Below are 14,298 nucleotides of genomic sequence, written 5' to 3'. Positions count from 1 at the left end.
CCCCCCCTCTCTCTCCCCCCTCTCTCCCTCTCTTTCTATTCAAAAAGCCATTGGAGAACAGCTTGAATTAGTGACAGTTATTATTCAGACTAATGAGTAAAAACTCAAAGGCAACAAAAGTGGACTGTGACATAAAACAGCGTTCATAAATCATTCATCCCGGGGATAGAGGTGGTTTGGACGAAATCGGATGTTTGTAGAAACAAATCTTGAAAATGAATTGTTACTTTTAACCCCCCGGCCACTGGAGGAACAATGGACACAAACACAAAACATGATCCATGCGTTTCGCGCACGGAGGAAAGCATCTGAAACGTCATGCAGCCCTTCTTCTCTGGAAATACATGCAGTGTCAGAACAGACAGATGGCCCTAGGTACTTTGTGTGTGCGTGTGTGTGTGTCCGTGCGTGTGCACACATACAGCCATGCATGTGTCCGAGTATCAAAAACGGAGAACAGCATTAGCCCGGTTGATGAAAAGTATTATTGAATACAAAATAAAAAGAGTGATTTTTATCAAACAGTAAATCTGTGTTTTATTTTACACCAAATATGTGTCCTTCTCTACACAACAATTCTGCGTGTGCAAAAGCTGGATCTCGCTACTTTGTGAGTGACAAATGACCGGAGCAAGTATAATTGATATTCATTCATTATTCCTGCATCCTCTCACCCATTCTGTTCAGCGCTGTCCATCATCTCAGACGTACGTGTGCTTGATAGTTTAACGCAGAGGGGGGTCCCTTTGTGTGGGGGCAGGAGCTCATGATAAGCTAGGTTTGGGGGCTGGAATCGGCCAGGGCCATCCCATTCAAGCAATCTCAGAGCAGCATCTTGCCCCTCCATGACGACTACCCCGCCGGGGGTAGTCGCGGTCCGCCGGTGACATGGTGTGGCCGGGGAGTGTAACTACAGCCGGGCTGTGCCGCGGGGGACGGCATTGTGTTCGGTTTGATTGACGGATTGCCTCAGCTGACGGGATATATGGGGTCTTAAAGGAGATGGATGGGAACAGACCCGTTGACGATGCACTTTGAATGATTTTTATGATCATTCATTTTGAGAGCAAATCTCAAACTGAATCTTTTTTTTTTTTGCTGTCGATTTTTTCTCAGACACATAGTTTTTATAAGAGGAGATATTAGAGATATAAATGTTTATCTAATATAATGCTTATAAAGCATTGAGTGGAGGCGCAGATGAGACCAATAAATAAATTTCCAATAAAGTAGGAAGATCAGTAACGACACATAATCAGAATAATAAATATTATTTTACATAATTAGGTTATGAAGGGAAATGATTATGCTAAAAATTACATATCAATTTATTGATTTTTTTTACCAATTTTATAAAGCAGTGAGATTTTTGTGATTAATGGGTATATTTAGTTACAGACTTTTTACTTAGCATATGCTGGAATCATTATTATTTTGCATTTTTCTGTGAATTAAAATATTTTTCGTCTGACCCCTAGAAACAGAGCTCCCTTTACAAAAAAGCACAAAAAAAAAGCACCCCCTCCCAAAATACAACGTATTTACAAAAACAAATCTGTGTAGTCTCATGTTTGGACGCAGTACGAAACATGAGGCGGAAAACAACTGCAGATCGTCCAAAGTAATCTTGACATTGGAGGGAAGGGTTCCAACCCAGAGATCAAAGGTCAAAGGTCGGCATTATTCTGACAGGGTGATTGCGATCATGGAGGAGGAGGAGGAGGAGGAGGAGGAGGAGGAGGAGGAGGAGGAGGAGGAGGAGGAGGAGGAGGAGGGGGGAGGAGGAAGACGATGGTAGCCCGGCCCCTACACTGGCCCCCGACAGACAGGACACAGCGACACCTTTACAACTACATCAAGAAAGGCATCTTCAAGAACTAACGCGCGGGTTCAAATCCGTTGATCGAGGGGCTGCTGTGTTAGGCCCGTGGGCTCGGGGGAGCCCCGGGATTTGCACACTGTCAGACGGGCCGCTGCCCTGGAGGAAGAGCAGCCTCGGGGGGGCTCCATCTCGGGGTCCAGGCCTGGTGTCCCCCCCCGGGGACGTGCGGTAGAGCTGCAGCCCCCACTAAATCAACAACGTTCTAATGAGGTGTCACACTTGACCCCTAGCCACCTCGGCTCCTTCACGCGGGCGTCGGGGGGGCCACAATGAGACGCGCTCCGTCTCCGGGGCCTGCCCGACACGTTTTGATTCATGAGAGCCCGGGTCCTGTCAGGTCAGAATTACCCCCATCAAAACGCCACCATCAACACATTCATCAACTCCACCCCCTGGATCCCACCCCCTCTTTCTGCTCCACGACACAAGCGCCGTGCAAGACCAGAAAGCCTCCACAGAGCGGCTCTGAACCCACCACCGGGCGGCCCTCCCGCTAAACGTCCTCCCGGTTCAGCTCGGTTCTGCTCTACTCCGCTCTGATCTGTCCTCTGTTCTTCCTGGTTCAGCTCTGTTCTGCTCTGCTCTACTCCGCTCTGATCTGTCCTCCTCTGTTCTTCCTGGTTCAGCTCTGTTCTGCTCTGTTCTGCTCTGCTCTACTCCGCTCTGATCTGTCCTCCTCTGTTCTTCCTGGTTCAGCTCTGTTCTGCTCTGCTCTACTCTGCTCTGATCTGTCCTCCTCTGTTCTTCTCTGTTCTTCCTGGTTCTGATCTGTTATGCACGGGCAGGGGAGACTTATGGAAGTAAGGAGACCGACTGGTTTGAGACCTGGCTGAACACGTTCAGGGAGACTGAACTTGTGAAGCGCTTGGTGCCTTTGGATGGGTGGGCCGAGTGTGTTTGCCGAGGTGTCTACTGAAGGACCTTTGTGTTTCCCAGGCCTTGCAGACTTGGTTCTTTGTACTTGTAGCACGCCCCTCCCTCTAATCAGACGCCCCTTTAAACATACCTGGGTCAGATCACCATTTCTACTGAAGAACATTCAGGAGGCTTCTGAACCTCATGCGCTTCTGCAGCTTGATGACTTCCATACAGCCCCTTTAAGACCTCCCATGTCCATCATGCAGAACAAATTATATAAACTATGTTTGACAGGAGTAGACTTTAGCAGACTGAACATTGATCGGCCCAGTGAAACAAGACTCTGTTACAATTCTTTCTCTGTTCAGTGTACATCTGATTTTAGATCAGATGAAGATTGAGTTGGACTAGGACCTTCTCCTCCACCTTCATGGCCTGACGACCTCATGATACTCCGTCAGGTCTTCAGGTAGGAGGAGCAGAGCTCATGGTCCAACATCTCCATCACTGCTGTCATCACATGACAATGTCATAACCAATCCCTGTCAGTTGTATCACTCAATACCTCGCCCCAACTCCTGTTTCTCTGAGACTGAGGTGGACTCCTGCCGGCCTGGTTCTGCAGAACACCTTCCGATCTGTTGTCCTTTCGGGTCAATACTATAGCTGCCAGGTCGCCTTCGCCAAGGAAATGCTCCCCTCTGAAGCAACAAAGACGGTCTCCAAACCCTTGTGACAAGGCCTTTCCACTCATTTACATTGAGGGCATTTAGAAGACCCGGTTCATATAGATTCACACACCGTTAGGGTGAGGTGCCTTGCTCAGGGACACCTCGACACTCAGCTAGGAGGAGTCGGAGATCAAACTAGCAACCTTCCGGTTACAAGTCAACCAAAACTACCTTCTGAGCTGAGACTCCCACTCCTCTTCTGCCACCTTCCTCCAGTCCTCATCAGCGTTTGTTTCTGTTCAACGCTTATGAAAATATCAACTACCTTCATACTAAAGTACGGGAATGTATGAAATGATGATTTGGTCAGCAATGTTTTAAACAATAATATCCATCTTAGGGGCATCGTAATGCAATATCTTTGAATGCCTGTGCTTCTCTGTGCTTTCATTGGATTAATCATAAATAACCAGTTTGTAAGAAATATGAAACTGCTAATACGATTGATGTATACATTACGGCCTACAAGAGCAGTTTAATCACAATCTATATTCCTTTTACAAACAATTAACGCACCCTTTTCTCTTAAAGCATGTTGCATCTTTGCAACATGCACAATATTACAATTACAATAAAGGTCTAGTTTTAATAACAAGACAAACAGAGGAACTCACGTTGGAAATCCTGTGGAAAATGTGTTGTTAAGCCTGTTTAGGATACTCATAATCATGATTAATCGAACTTATCGTTATGATTATTAGCGCCACTACAACCGCTACCTTGTTTACGTCATTGCCAGGCAGCCATTTGTGAGGTCACCATGGTGACCGCGGTGAGCTCAACACCTGAGACTAAGCCGGCCTGAAGAACTCAGAAACATAACAAAGCAAATGCTTTGTGCCGAGTGATTGAGGGATTATGGAGGGACTGCTTGGGCATTGGGCTGATAATGAAGTGTTGACACATGACTAAACTGGAGACACAAGACAGGAACAGAACTGGCTAATGAGGGCTCAACTCTGGCAGTGGGGCTCGGAGACTTCGGGGAAGGACTTCTCAAACGTCCACACAACTCGTGATCCGAGCCTTTGATATGGTTGCATGGACGGTTGAAAAGAAAACTTCCATACAACTAACATGGAAAACCTCTCATATTTATAACCTCTACGCATCCCTTAACGGCTTGGGTACTTTAGGGAATGGCTTTTCAAACTTCAATACAACTCGTGATCTGAGCACTATAGTTGTATGGAAGTTTGAAAAGAAAACTTCCATACAACTAACATGGAAAACCTCTCATGTTTATAACATCTACTGCTCCCTTAAGGGATAAGGAAGTTTCCCATGTTCCAAGATGGCCTTAGCAATGCACGTGGCTGACTCGAGTTGTGAGAGCGGTTTGATAGAGAGGCAGAGAGGTGAGGCCCTGCAGGAGACGAGGGGGGGGGGGGGGGGCGCCAGGCCTTTGTGTAAAAGCAGCTCCTGATTTAGACACACAGCAAAACAAGAACTGTTCAGCCCCAAACAATGGAGCGCTTTCCCCAGAGCGAGCGCCGGACAATCTAGGAGCAAATTATGAGTCGATTTGAGTGTGCATGTGTGTGCACGTGACTCCTTTCTGCTCACCACCACCACCACCACCTCCAGCACCACCCTTCCACCAGCACCCACCACCACCTCCATCACCTCCTCCCCACCACCTCCTCCACCACCAGCACCACCACCTCCATCACCTCCTCCCCACCACCTCTCTCTCCCCGTGTCCAACAATCCTCTCAACCCAGTCCCCCCTCCCTCTGCCCAAATAAAAAAAAAAACTGTACGAGGAAAGGGAACAGAAATCATCCCCTGTTGAAGAACTTTACGAGATGCTCCTTTACACGGAGAGAGTATCTCCATGGGGATCCCAGCGCGTCAGAGAGCCTTTTCTCTCCCCTCTGCTCGCTCCCTCGCCCTCCAAGGCTCTCCCCCCTCACGCCCCTGGACCAACCCAATTGTTTATCTTCCTCCTATTGAGGAGTTTCTCCATTCAAGGGGCTTTCACGTCTCCTCCGGGAGCGAGCGGAGAGACCTCACTTATTCCCGCCCCAGGAATGTAGCGTTCCTTTGACGAAGCGGCAAGAATGCAGAGGCCGTAGTTAAACCGTTGGTGGGGTACAGCCGAGCACGAGGAAGTGTTTATGTCCACCACCACAATGGCCGGCCCGACGTGGACACCCTGGCGTGACGGGTATACGCAGTCCATCACCGTGACACCGGGAGTAAAGGACACCCGGGACCGGGCACAAAGCCGGCCGGCGGAACGAGCGTCCCGCGGGGAACTCATTCATTCAGGCTCTGCTTTCGTGACGGCGAGCTCCGCACAGAGCGGAGCAGCGTTCTCGTCGGGCGGCCCGATCTGGCCCTGTCTCGGAGCTCAGTTTATCCGTGGCATTTCATTCTCCCTCTCAAGGAGGCGGTCACCACCACCAGAGTGTCATTCTCCTGTTACCATGGCGGCCAGGGTCCCCTCGCTCCTCAAGGAACAGCAGAGTCCCCAGTGACTTCGGGGCTTGAGACGAGGCCACAGGAATGAGTGACCCATCTCTGACGGCCAGCTTTACAGTTCCTTAGCAGACTACTGCAGCTTTCTCTGAACCTCACGCTAGTTCATTGGTTTTACATACCATTGTCGCAGTATATTATATTTGAAAGTGGCTGAAAACTTGATGTATGGACAGAGCCAAATAACCACCCGAAGACGGCCTATTCAACAAACAATCTAGTTATGCTCTACCGAAAATGTCAAAGGAAATTGAAAAATTGGTCTCTATATTTGCTTATTTTTTGAATCTAATCTTGAAATATGTAGAGCGCTCCATCTCAGTAATCTCCAAATGTAGGCTCTTGTAAGAAACTTTAAGACGGCAAACCTTGGGCGCCGTCTGCTGGTCGGAGCCAGACACTGCATGGATCCCCGGTGGACCAGTTCTGTCCCCTCCATCTTCAAACCAAGGTGGAACCCTGATACAAGAGGTTGAAAAGTTTCAAGATTGATGCTCAAAATGTAAAGTTCACGCAGAGTTGAGCTTCAGTTGATTACGGCGTATACACTAGTTAATCGAGAAATATCGCACAATTGTTTGAGAATCTAAAGCATATACCAATCATATGCATAGCTGTATTTTACAAAAGAAGCAGTGTTTCCAATGTTCCTGCATCCATACATATTCAACACACAAGAGTAATCGTAGTAACTTGGTAAGAGAATCTGCTGCCTCTAGGTTGTGATTCCTCTCATCTGACTAATGATCTTAAAAATGAGCAATCCATTCCTTGAGAAACTGGGGAGGTAGACTAAAATAGCTTAAGATTTGATAACATAACATTCTGAAATATTAAATAAAATGCATGCCAGCCATGCTTAAAACAATCTTTTATTGTGTGAAAGATGTGACAGTTTATACAAAAAAGATATTAAGTTCAAAGTTAAATATGTCCAATTAGTGAGCTAGACTTATCTACCAATATATAAAAACATTAATAACAGAGTACTTTTAACATGTTTATTTTAAGCATTTGTAAAAAATACACAACTTTTAAAAGTTTACAAATTCTCTTGACAAATAAAACCTAGAACCTTTACACAAAGCGGAACGCTGAATTATAATAACAATAATTATAAAACGATGAACTCGGCACATTCTCGGAAAACGTTCCGGCAGAAGGCTGAAGTTCTCATGCATCCAGGAACGCCCAGGAAAACGCAACCGAGGAACAGAGCAGCAACCGTGCCGGAAAAACTTCTCAAACAACGTTATCCACCAATGGGCGGAGAGGAAACACACACACACACACACAAACACACACAAACAAACACAACCACGCGGTTTTGAGAACTCCTGTTATTTTAACTGGCATCAACATCGGGGTCAGGGAACAACGCCGGCCCAGGACTGAGTTGAGGAACGCTGGAGGAATGAGAAGCAAGAAGGCACCGGTTGGTCTTGTCGCCTCGGCCCCATCCCCCGCGTCCGCTGGAGAGAGACCGAGGGGACACACAGAGGTGGCGCAGCAGGGGTCCGCGGCCCTCCGTTGTCGTGGGAACCAGAACAAGGTTTTTTACCCTCAGAGTCGTAGGTGAGGGACGGGCATGGTGACGTCGCGGAAGAACCGGTGGACTAGAGCGTTTTTGGCCGATATCCTCTTGTTGGGGTCGTAACTCAGCATTTGCTGGAAAGATAAAGACGACAAAGGTGAGAGGATTATCGTGAGAGGGTGAGGCCGGGGATCAGGGCTTGTGTTAATAAGGCGCTGTGCGACACTGAGGGAGAGCAGCTCACTAGTGTCGTTGTAGTTCCCTGCTCCACCAGGGTGTGGTGCACGGCATTAAGGAGCGTAGGCAAGTAGAGGAGCTACAGCCTGGTTTCTATATCGGAAAATAACAAAACAGAACTACTCTTGGAGGGCGACACACTGTCCCAGGAGGAGGAGACCGCAGCGGTGGGGTAAGACGACCTGCCGCTAAGCAAACCAACCCAGGCGTTTATTGAGACCGACCTATAACTAGTGATCGACCGATATTATCGGCCGATATTTGCGTTTTTTACGTGTAGCGGCATTGGCCGATATTTCTTTCAGCTATCGGCCGTTTTTTTGGGGGTTTTTTTAAATTATTTTTTATTATTATTTTCTTCGACATTATTTACAGACAGTTCAATAAATGTTCATTTTTTTTAAATTGAGACATTGTAACATTTGTTATCATCATTGTGTCGTTTTTATGATGTTAATTGAGGGAGGCTTAGCCTGGAAATCCAGACCCACATCTAGAAAACTGTAGGGTCTGGCAACGAGTAATGAAAATGGCCCAACTCGAGGGGCGGCACCAAGCATGCATTTGAAAATATCACTGGATAACACACATTGGACAACACTATGACCAATCAGAAGAATGCAAGGGGTGACGTATCCAGACCAGTGGAGCTAACCAATAGGTAAGACTCTTGCCGTATCCGGTCGGTAAAACAGCAACGCTTTTGGCCCGCCTATATTGATACATCGATGGCCAGAATATACAAGAGTATATTGCTCGTTCCCAGAGTGACTCGCTGAGCAAATTCAAATTGTACTCTCGCGAGAACTCTGGATTTCCAGGGTATTATCGGCTCCAAATATCGACTCAAGAAAATCGGTATCGGCGTATCAGTTATCGGCTAAGGCTGATGAAAAGATATCGGTATCGGCCCTAAAAAATCCATATCGGTCGATCCCGACCTATAACCCAGTACCCGCTACCAGCCCCTAGCGCAGCTTACCGCCAGCAGCTCTCGGCCGTCCTCGTCCAGCGGGGGGACCACCTTGTTCATGTCCTGCCGCGCCCACTTGGGGAAGGAGGGCTTGTAGTCGGGCATGGAGGTGACGCCCGGCCACACCGTCTCGTCCGGCGTTCCCAGCGTCCGGAAGATCCGGAACAGCTGGTCGATCTCCGAGTCCCCGGGGAACAGGGCCCGCTTGGTGATCTGGGGGGCAGGGGGGAGAGGGTGGAGAGAGGGGAGACAGGGGAGAGGGGAGAGGGTGGAGAGGAGAGGGGAGAGAGAGGAGAGGGGGAGACAGGGGAGAGAGGAGAGGGGGAGAGGGGGGAGAGAGGAACGGGGGGAGAGAGGGGAGAGAGGGGAGAGAGGAGAGGGGGGAGACAGGGGAGAGAGAGGAGAGGGGGGAGAGAGGGGAGAGGGGGGAGAGAGGGGAGAGAGGAGAGGGGGGAGAGAGGAGAGAGAGGGGAGACAGGGGAGAGAGAGGAGAGGGGGGAGAGAGAGGAGAGGGGGGAGACAGGGGAGAGGGGGGAGACAGGGGAGAGAGAGGAGAGAGAGGAGAGGGGGAGAGGGGGAGACAGGGGAGACAGGGGAGTGGGGGGAGACAGGGGAGAGAGAGGAGAGGGGGGAGAGAGGAGAGAGGGGGGAGACAGGGGAGAGGGGGGAGACAGGGGAGAGGGGGGAGACAGGGGAGAGGGGGGAGAGAGAGGAGAGGGGGGAGACAGGGGAGAGGGGGGAGAGAGAGGAGAGGGGGGAGACAGGGGAGAGGGGGGAGAGAGAGGAGAGGGGGGAGACAGGGGAGAGGGGGGAGAGAGAGGAGAGGGGGGAGACAGGGGAGAGGGGGGAGAGGGGGGAGAGCGAGGAGAGAGGGGAGACAGGGGAGGGGGGAGAGGAGAGGGGGGAGAGAGGAGAGGGGGGAGAGCGTGGCCGTGAGGTGAGAACGTCAGCCTTCTGTTGGAACGTCTTCCGTTTGGAGAACGTTTGGAGTTCATGGTTTTATAATCATTATTATAATTAAGCTTTCCGCTTTGTGTAAAGGTTCTAGGTTGTATTTGTTAAAATAATATGTATTTTTTTATTTATTTTTTAATCTTTTTTTACAATAGCTTAAATTAAAACCTGTTAAAAGTACTGATGTAATGTTTTTATATATTTGTAGATCATAGTCCAGCAAACTAATGGAACATTCTTCATTTTGAACGCAATATCTTTCTATATAAATAGTCACACACTTTCACACAATAAAAGACTGTTTGAAGCATGGCTTGGCGTGCGTCGCTGGACCCTCGCGGTCGGGCGGGCGCTACAGACGGGGGGGGGGGGGGGGGGGGGGGGACAGCGGTGTGCTACACACTACTGAAGGACGTACCATCTCAGCGAAGATGCAGCCCAGGCTCCACAGGTCCACGGCGGTGGAGTAGTATTTACAGCCCAGGAGGATCTCCGGAGCTCGGTACCAGAGCGTCACCACCTGCAGGGGGAGACATCCCAGCGTAGAGGTGTAGAAACAATATGGCGTTACCCCAACCCTAGGAGATAACAGCGGAGCCGGACGGGGCTGCTGTGATCCCCGACCCCTCTGACCTCATGCGTGTACGTGCGGACCGGCACGCCGAAGGCCCTGGCCAGGCCGAAGTCGGCCAGCTTGATCTCTCCCTGGGCGTTGATAAGAAGGTTCTGGGGCTTCAGGTCCCGGTGGAGGACCCGGTGGGAGTGGCAGAAGGCAAGGCCCTGCAGCAGCTGGAAGAGGTAGCTCTGCCAGGAGGGACATGGGAAGACCGTTACATTTACATTCAGGGCGTCTAGCAGACGCTTTTATCCAATGCGACTAGGGCTGCACGATTCAGGGAAAAATGTGAATCACGATTTTTTTGCTTAGAATCGATATCACGATTTCCTGTCACGATTTTTTTCTCACAAATAAAAAAAACATTTTCTTTTTATTTATTTTTTTTATTGCACACATGAACCATGACAACAAAAAGGTGCAGTATCAAAAACGAGTATACTGAACCAACTTTAACATACATAAGCATAAATAAAACACAAATCTTTTCTTTGGAACATGGGCCTCTCATATGACCCTATATGTGACCCTGAACATGGCACTTAAAGATTCCTGGCAAGAAACAAAAGTCTGTCCACATGCTCTGGCTTTAGTGATGCACGGTGGCATGTCACAATGTTGCCCGCTGTACTGAACAGCCGCTCAGAAGGTGAGCTGGTAGCTGGAATGCAAAGGTATTTCTTCACCAACACAGACAACGGTAGATATACAGATGTATTTTGGCCCCACCAGATTAAGATTAATCTTCACCATATCCATAATCATATCCTTTGCTAGATGGTTAGCAATTGCGTCCGTTACTTCCTTACTCCTACTGGAGTTATGTGGGTATGGGGTTGCCTTGTGCAAGGTGTCAGTAATGGATGTCTGTGTTGTTAATGTTGGACGACTTTCAGACTTTTTCTTGCCTTGTACAGCTTCATCATATTGCACTTTGTGGTGACGATTGAGGTGCTGGTATAGATTTGTGGTGTTACTTTGCGGTGCTGCAACGATCGCAAAGCATGCCTTGCAAATCCCTTAAACTGACCCTCGTTGTTTTGCCGAAAACAAATACAAATACTACAGCGGAAATACTTCCACACCACCGAATTCGAGCCTTTTTTTGGAACGAGTTCCTTTTGTGTCTGAGGGGTTGGCTGATTCTCGCCACTAGTAGCTGGGTCCTCATCATCAAAATCCATTTTGTCTTCACTTTTTATCTCGTCGCACTCGCAGTCGCACTATCTTTCCGAACTACTGCGCTCTCTGCTGCTCCATGATTGAAACACGTGACTAAAAGGCGCTTCGTCATTGGCTGAGGGTGAAGCCCTTCTCAGATCCTAGAAGGGAGAGAGCGCTTGGGAGTGCTTTTAAACCATGGACCTATGTTTTAAACTCACAGAAGAAAGTCGCGTTTGTCAGTTGGACTCGGCTCATAAAAAAAAAAGAATTGAATTAATCGATTAATTTAAAACTTAAATCGACACGGGGGTGTATCGAGATCGCGATTTTATAACGATTTATCGTGCAGCCCTAAATGCGACTTACGTACTTCTGGCAAATGTGTTAATAAGTACATTTGGCAACAAAGAGACACCTTATATCGCTTTCAGTACAGTAAAGGTATTCATAGAACAAGAAGTGTTGGACAACATGTTGGACTTTGACATCACTATCAATTGTTCACTATTAAGGTTACTAACAGAAGACACTATGTTTAACCCATTTGTGCCGGCTGCTGTGCGGCAGCCGCTGGCACAAATGGGTTAAGTGCCAGGACGTACAACATACAATAAGTCTGTAACATTCAGACTACACGTTCCAGCTGATCGGTCTCATCTTCCAGAGAACCCATAGGGATGAAGGTTGTGTGTACCTTCACCAGGGGCAGAGGGACGCCGGTGATGGAGGAGTCCATGAACTTCTTCAGGTCCTGGTGAAGGAACTCGAAGACGAGGTAGAGCTTATTCTCCGTGTGGATGACGTCCAGCAACCTGGGGTGGGGTGGGGGGAGAAGGGTCAGCTCAGCCTTTCACCTCGGCGTTACACCTGGTGCTGGCTGGAAACAGATGAGGACCTACTTGACGATGTTGGGGTGACTGAGTTCTTTCAGGAGAGAGATTTCCCGGATGGCCGTGCTTGGCACCCCCTCCGTTTCCCTGGTAACCAGGAAGTATAAAACAACATGTTGGACTTTGACATCACAGAACACAACAGCATACTCGCATTCTGTGGCTTAACAAAAGATAAAGCGCTAGAGTATATTTCCATTACGAGACAAATTATAGCGTAATGATATTAGTATTAGGCTTACCCCAGCCAGCAGTACTGTTACCCCAGCCAGCAGTAGTTACCCCAGCCAGCAGTACTGTTACCCCAGCAGTAGTGTTACCCCAGCAGTAGTGTTACCCCAGCAGTACTGTTAACCCAGCCAGCAGTACTGTTAACCCAGCCAGCAGTACTGTTACCCCAGCAGTAGTGTTACCCCAGCCAGCAGTACTGTTAGCCCTGCCAGCAGTACTGTTACCCCAGCCAGCAGTACTGTTACCCCAGCCAGCAGTACTGTGACCCGAGCCAGCAGTACTGTGACCCCAGCCAGCAGTACTGTGACCCCAGCCAGCAGTACTGTTACCCCAGCCAGCAGTACTGTTACCCCAGCCAGCAGTACTGTTACCCCAGCCAGCAGTACTGTGACCCCAGCCAGCAGTACTGTTACCCCAGCCAGCAGTACTGTTACCCCAGCCAGCAGTACTGTGACCCCAGCCAGCAGTACTGTGACCCCAGCCAGCAGTACTGTCACCCCAGCCAGCAGTACTGTCACCCCAGCCAGCAGTAGTGTTACCCCAGCCAGCAGTAGTGTTACCCCACAGCAGTGTCACCCCAGCAGCAGCAAAAGTAGTATTACCACAGCAGCAGTGTTACGCCACCAGGACTTACGTGTCGAGTCGGATTTTCTTGAGGGCAACCGTCTCGCCCGTGACTTTGTTCTTGGCTTTGTAGACCACGCCGTATGTCCCCTCGCCGATCTTCTCCACCTTCTGAAACGAGTCCATCCTGAAGGCTCCTGGCGCGGCTCTCCTGGAGTCAGCACTGCGACAGACACTAGCTACACAGCGGCGTTACAACGACCAAAACCACCGACAAATCCACCGTCTAACTTGTTATTATATATATATTTTTTTTTACTTATACGGCCCACAGCTGTAATTCCTCTATAAAAGACACTTCTTATGATTTTTTTTGGACAGACTCAAATTGTCGGTAAGAGTGTTAGCTCTGCCATGGGTAAATGCTAACGTGAAACAATAATAAAGAAACGGATAAGCGCGCGTCAACTCTGAACGGGGTGGAACCTATCAGCGGTTCCCGCTTTCTCCCGGAGTACGCTTGTTTTTGTTCACTTTCGGGACGCCAATGTCAGCCAGGCTGGGGCAAAAATTAGACAAACCCTGTATTGCTACACTTTTCCGTTCGTTTGCTAAACTATACATGATATAACTATATAGAATATAGCTATATCATATATATCGTATAGCTTAACTATAAAACATACTATAAATTAAATTATAGTAGGAAGGTAGTTTAAGACCTATTGTAAGTCATTGTGAAACATCCTAATTGTGGGAGTTAGAGCGGAGTCAGCGGCAAGTGCTGGAGTTGAAAACAAGCATTCACGGAACTGCGGTTTTCACGTGACTTCAGGCCCCGCCTCCCTTGGAAAACTTGAGCAGCTGTCCCGTGACGTCACCTTCAACACAGAGGATGCTGATCCCAGACCACAATATTAACAATAACTGTATTAAGTGAATGATAACATAGTATAGGCTGTATTACGGTGTTCAAGAGGCCTATCGAGTTTGAGAGTCCTCAATGACAGTATTACTTACACTCCTCCTAAGGTCTGTTTTTCGGCCTCTTTTGGAACGTTGGCCTCTTTTCAAATAAGATTATATATATAAGTAATTTAATAATTATATAATAAAGCTATATACTACTTTACCCCAGTCATGGTCAATGGCTCCATGCAGAGAAGCATAACATTTCACC

General features: G+C 48.4%; 1 protein-coding gene across 1 annotated transcript; it reads right to left on the bottom strand.

Moving 5' to 3' along the window:
- Positions 1–6,809: 6,809 nt before the first annotated feature.
- On the bottom strand, positions 6,810–13,517 carry cdk2 (cyclin dependent kinase 2). The gene is made up of 7 exons (XM_079748713.1): positions 13,189–13,517; positions 12,333–12,410; positions 12,128–12,245; positions 10,287–10,457; positions 10,072–10,173; positions 8,709–8,912; positions 6,810–7,623 (listed from the first exon to the last, which is right to left on the bottom strand). Exons 1-7 carry the CDS (start codon positions 13,302–13,304, stop codon positions 7,519–7,521), a joined length of 894 nt encoding a protein of 297 aa, XP_079604839.1. The 5' UTR covers positions 13,305–13,517; the 3' UTR covers positions 6,810–7,518.
- Between the last annotated feature and the right edge of the window lie 781 nt (positions 13,518–14,298).

This window comes from Pollachius pollachius, assembly GCF_949987615.1.
Source record: "Pollachius pollachius genome assembly, chromosome: 12".
NCBI lineage: Eukaryota > Metazoa > Chordata > Actinopteri > Gadiformes > Gadidae > Pollachius > Pollachius pollachius.
Note: the sequence above shows the minus strand (reverse complement) of the source record. Positions and strands in the feature narration are given on the sequence as shown.

Bases quoted from the DNA above. Each gene is read 5' to 3' on its own strand.
- cdk2 (XM_079748713.1), bottom strand. From the start codon at position 13,304: ATGGACTCGTTTCAGAAGGTGGAGAAGATCGGCGAGGGGACATACGGC. The intron at 10,458-12,127 runs GTACACACAACC...CCCTCCTGGCAG, and splicing joins TCCCTCTGCCCCTGGTGAAG to AGCTACCTCTTCCAGCTGCT. The intron at 10,174-10,286 runs GTCAGAGGGGTC...CTCCCCCTGCAG, and splicing joins TCCGCACGTACACGCATGAG to GTGGTGACGCTCTGGTACCG.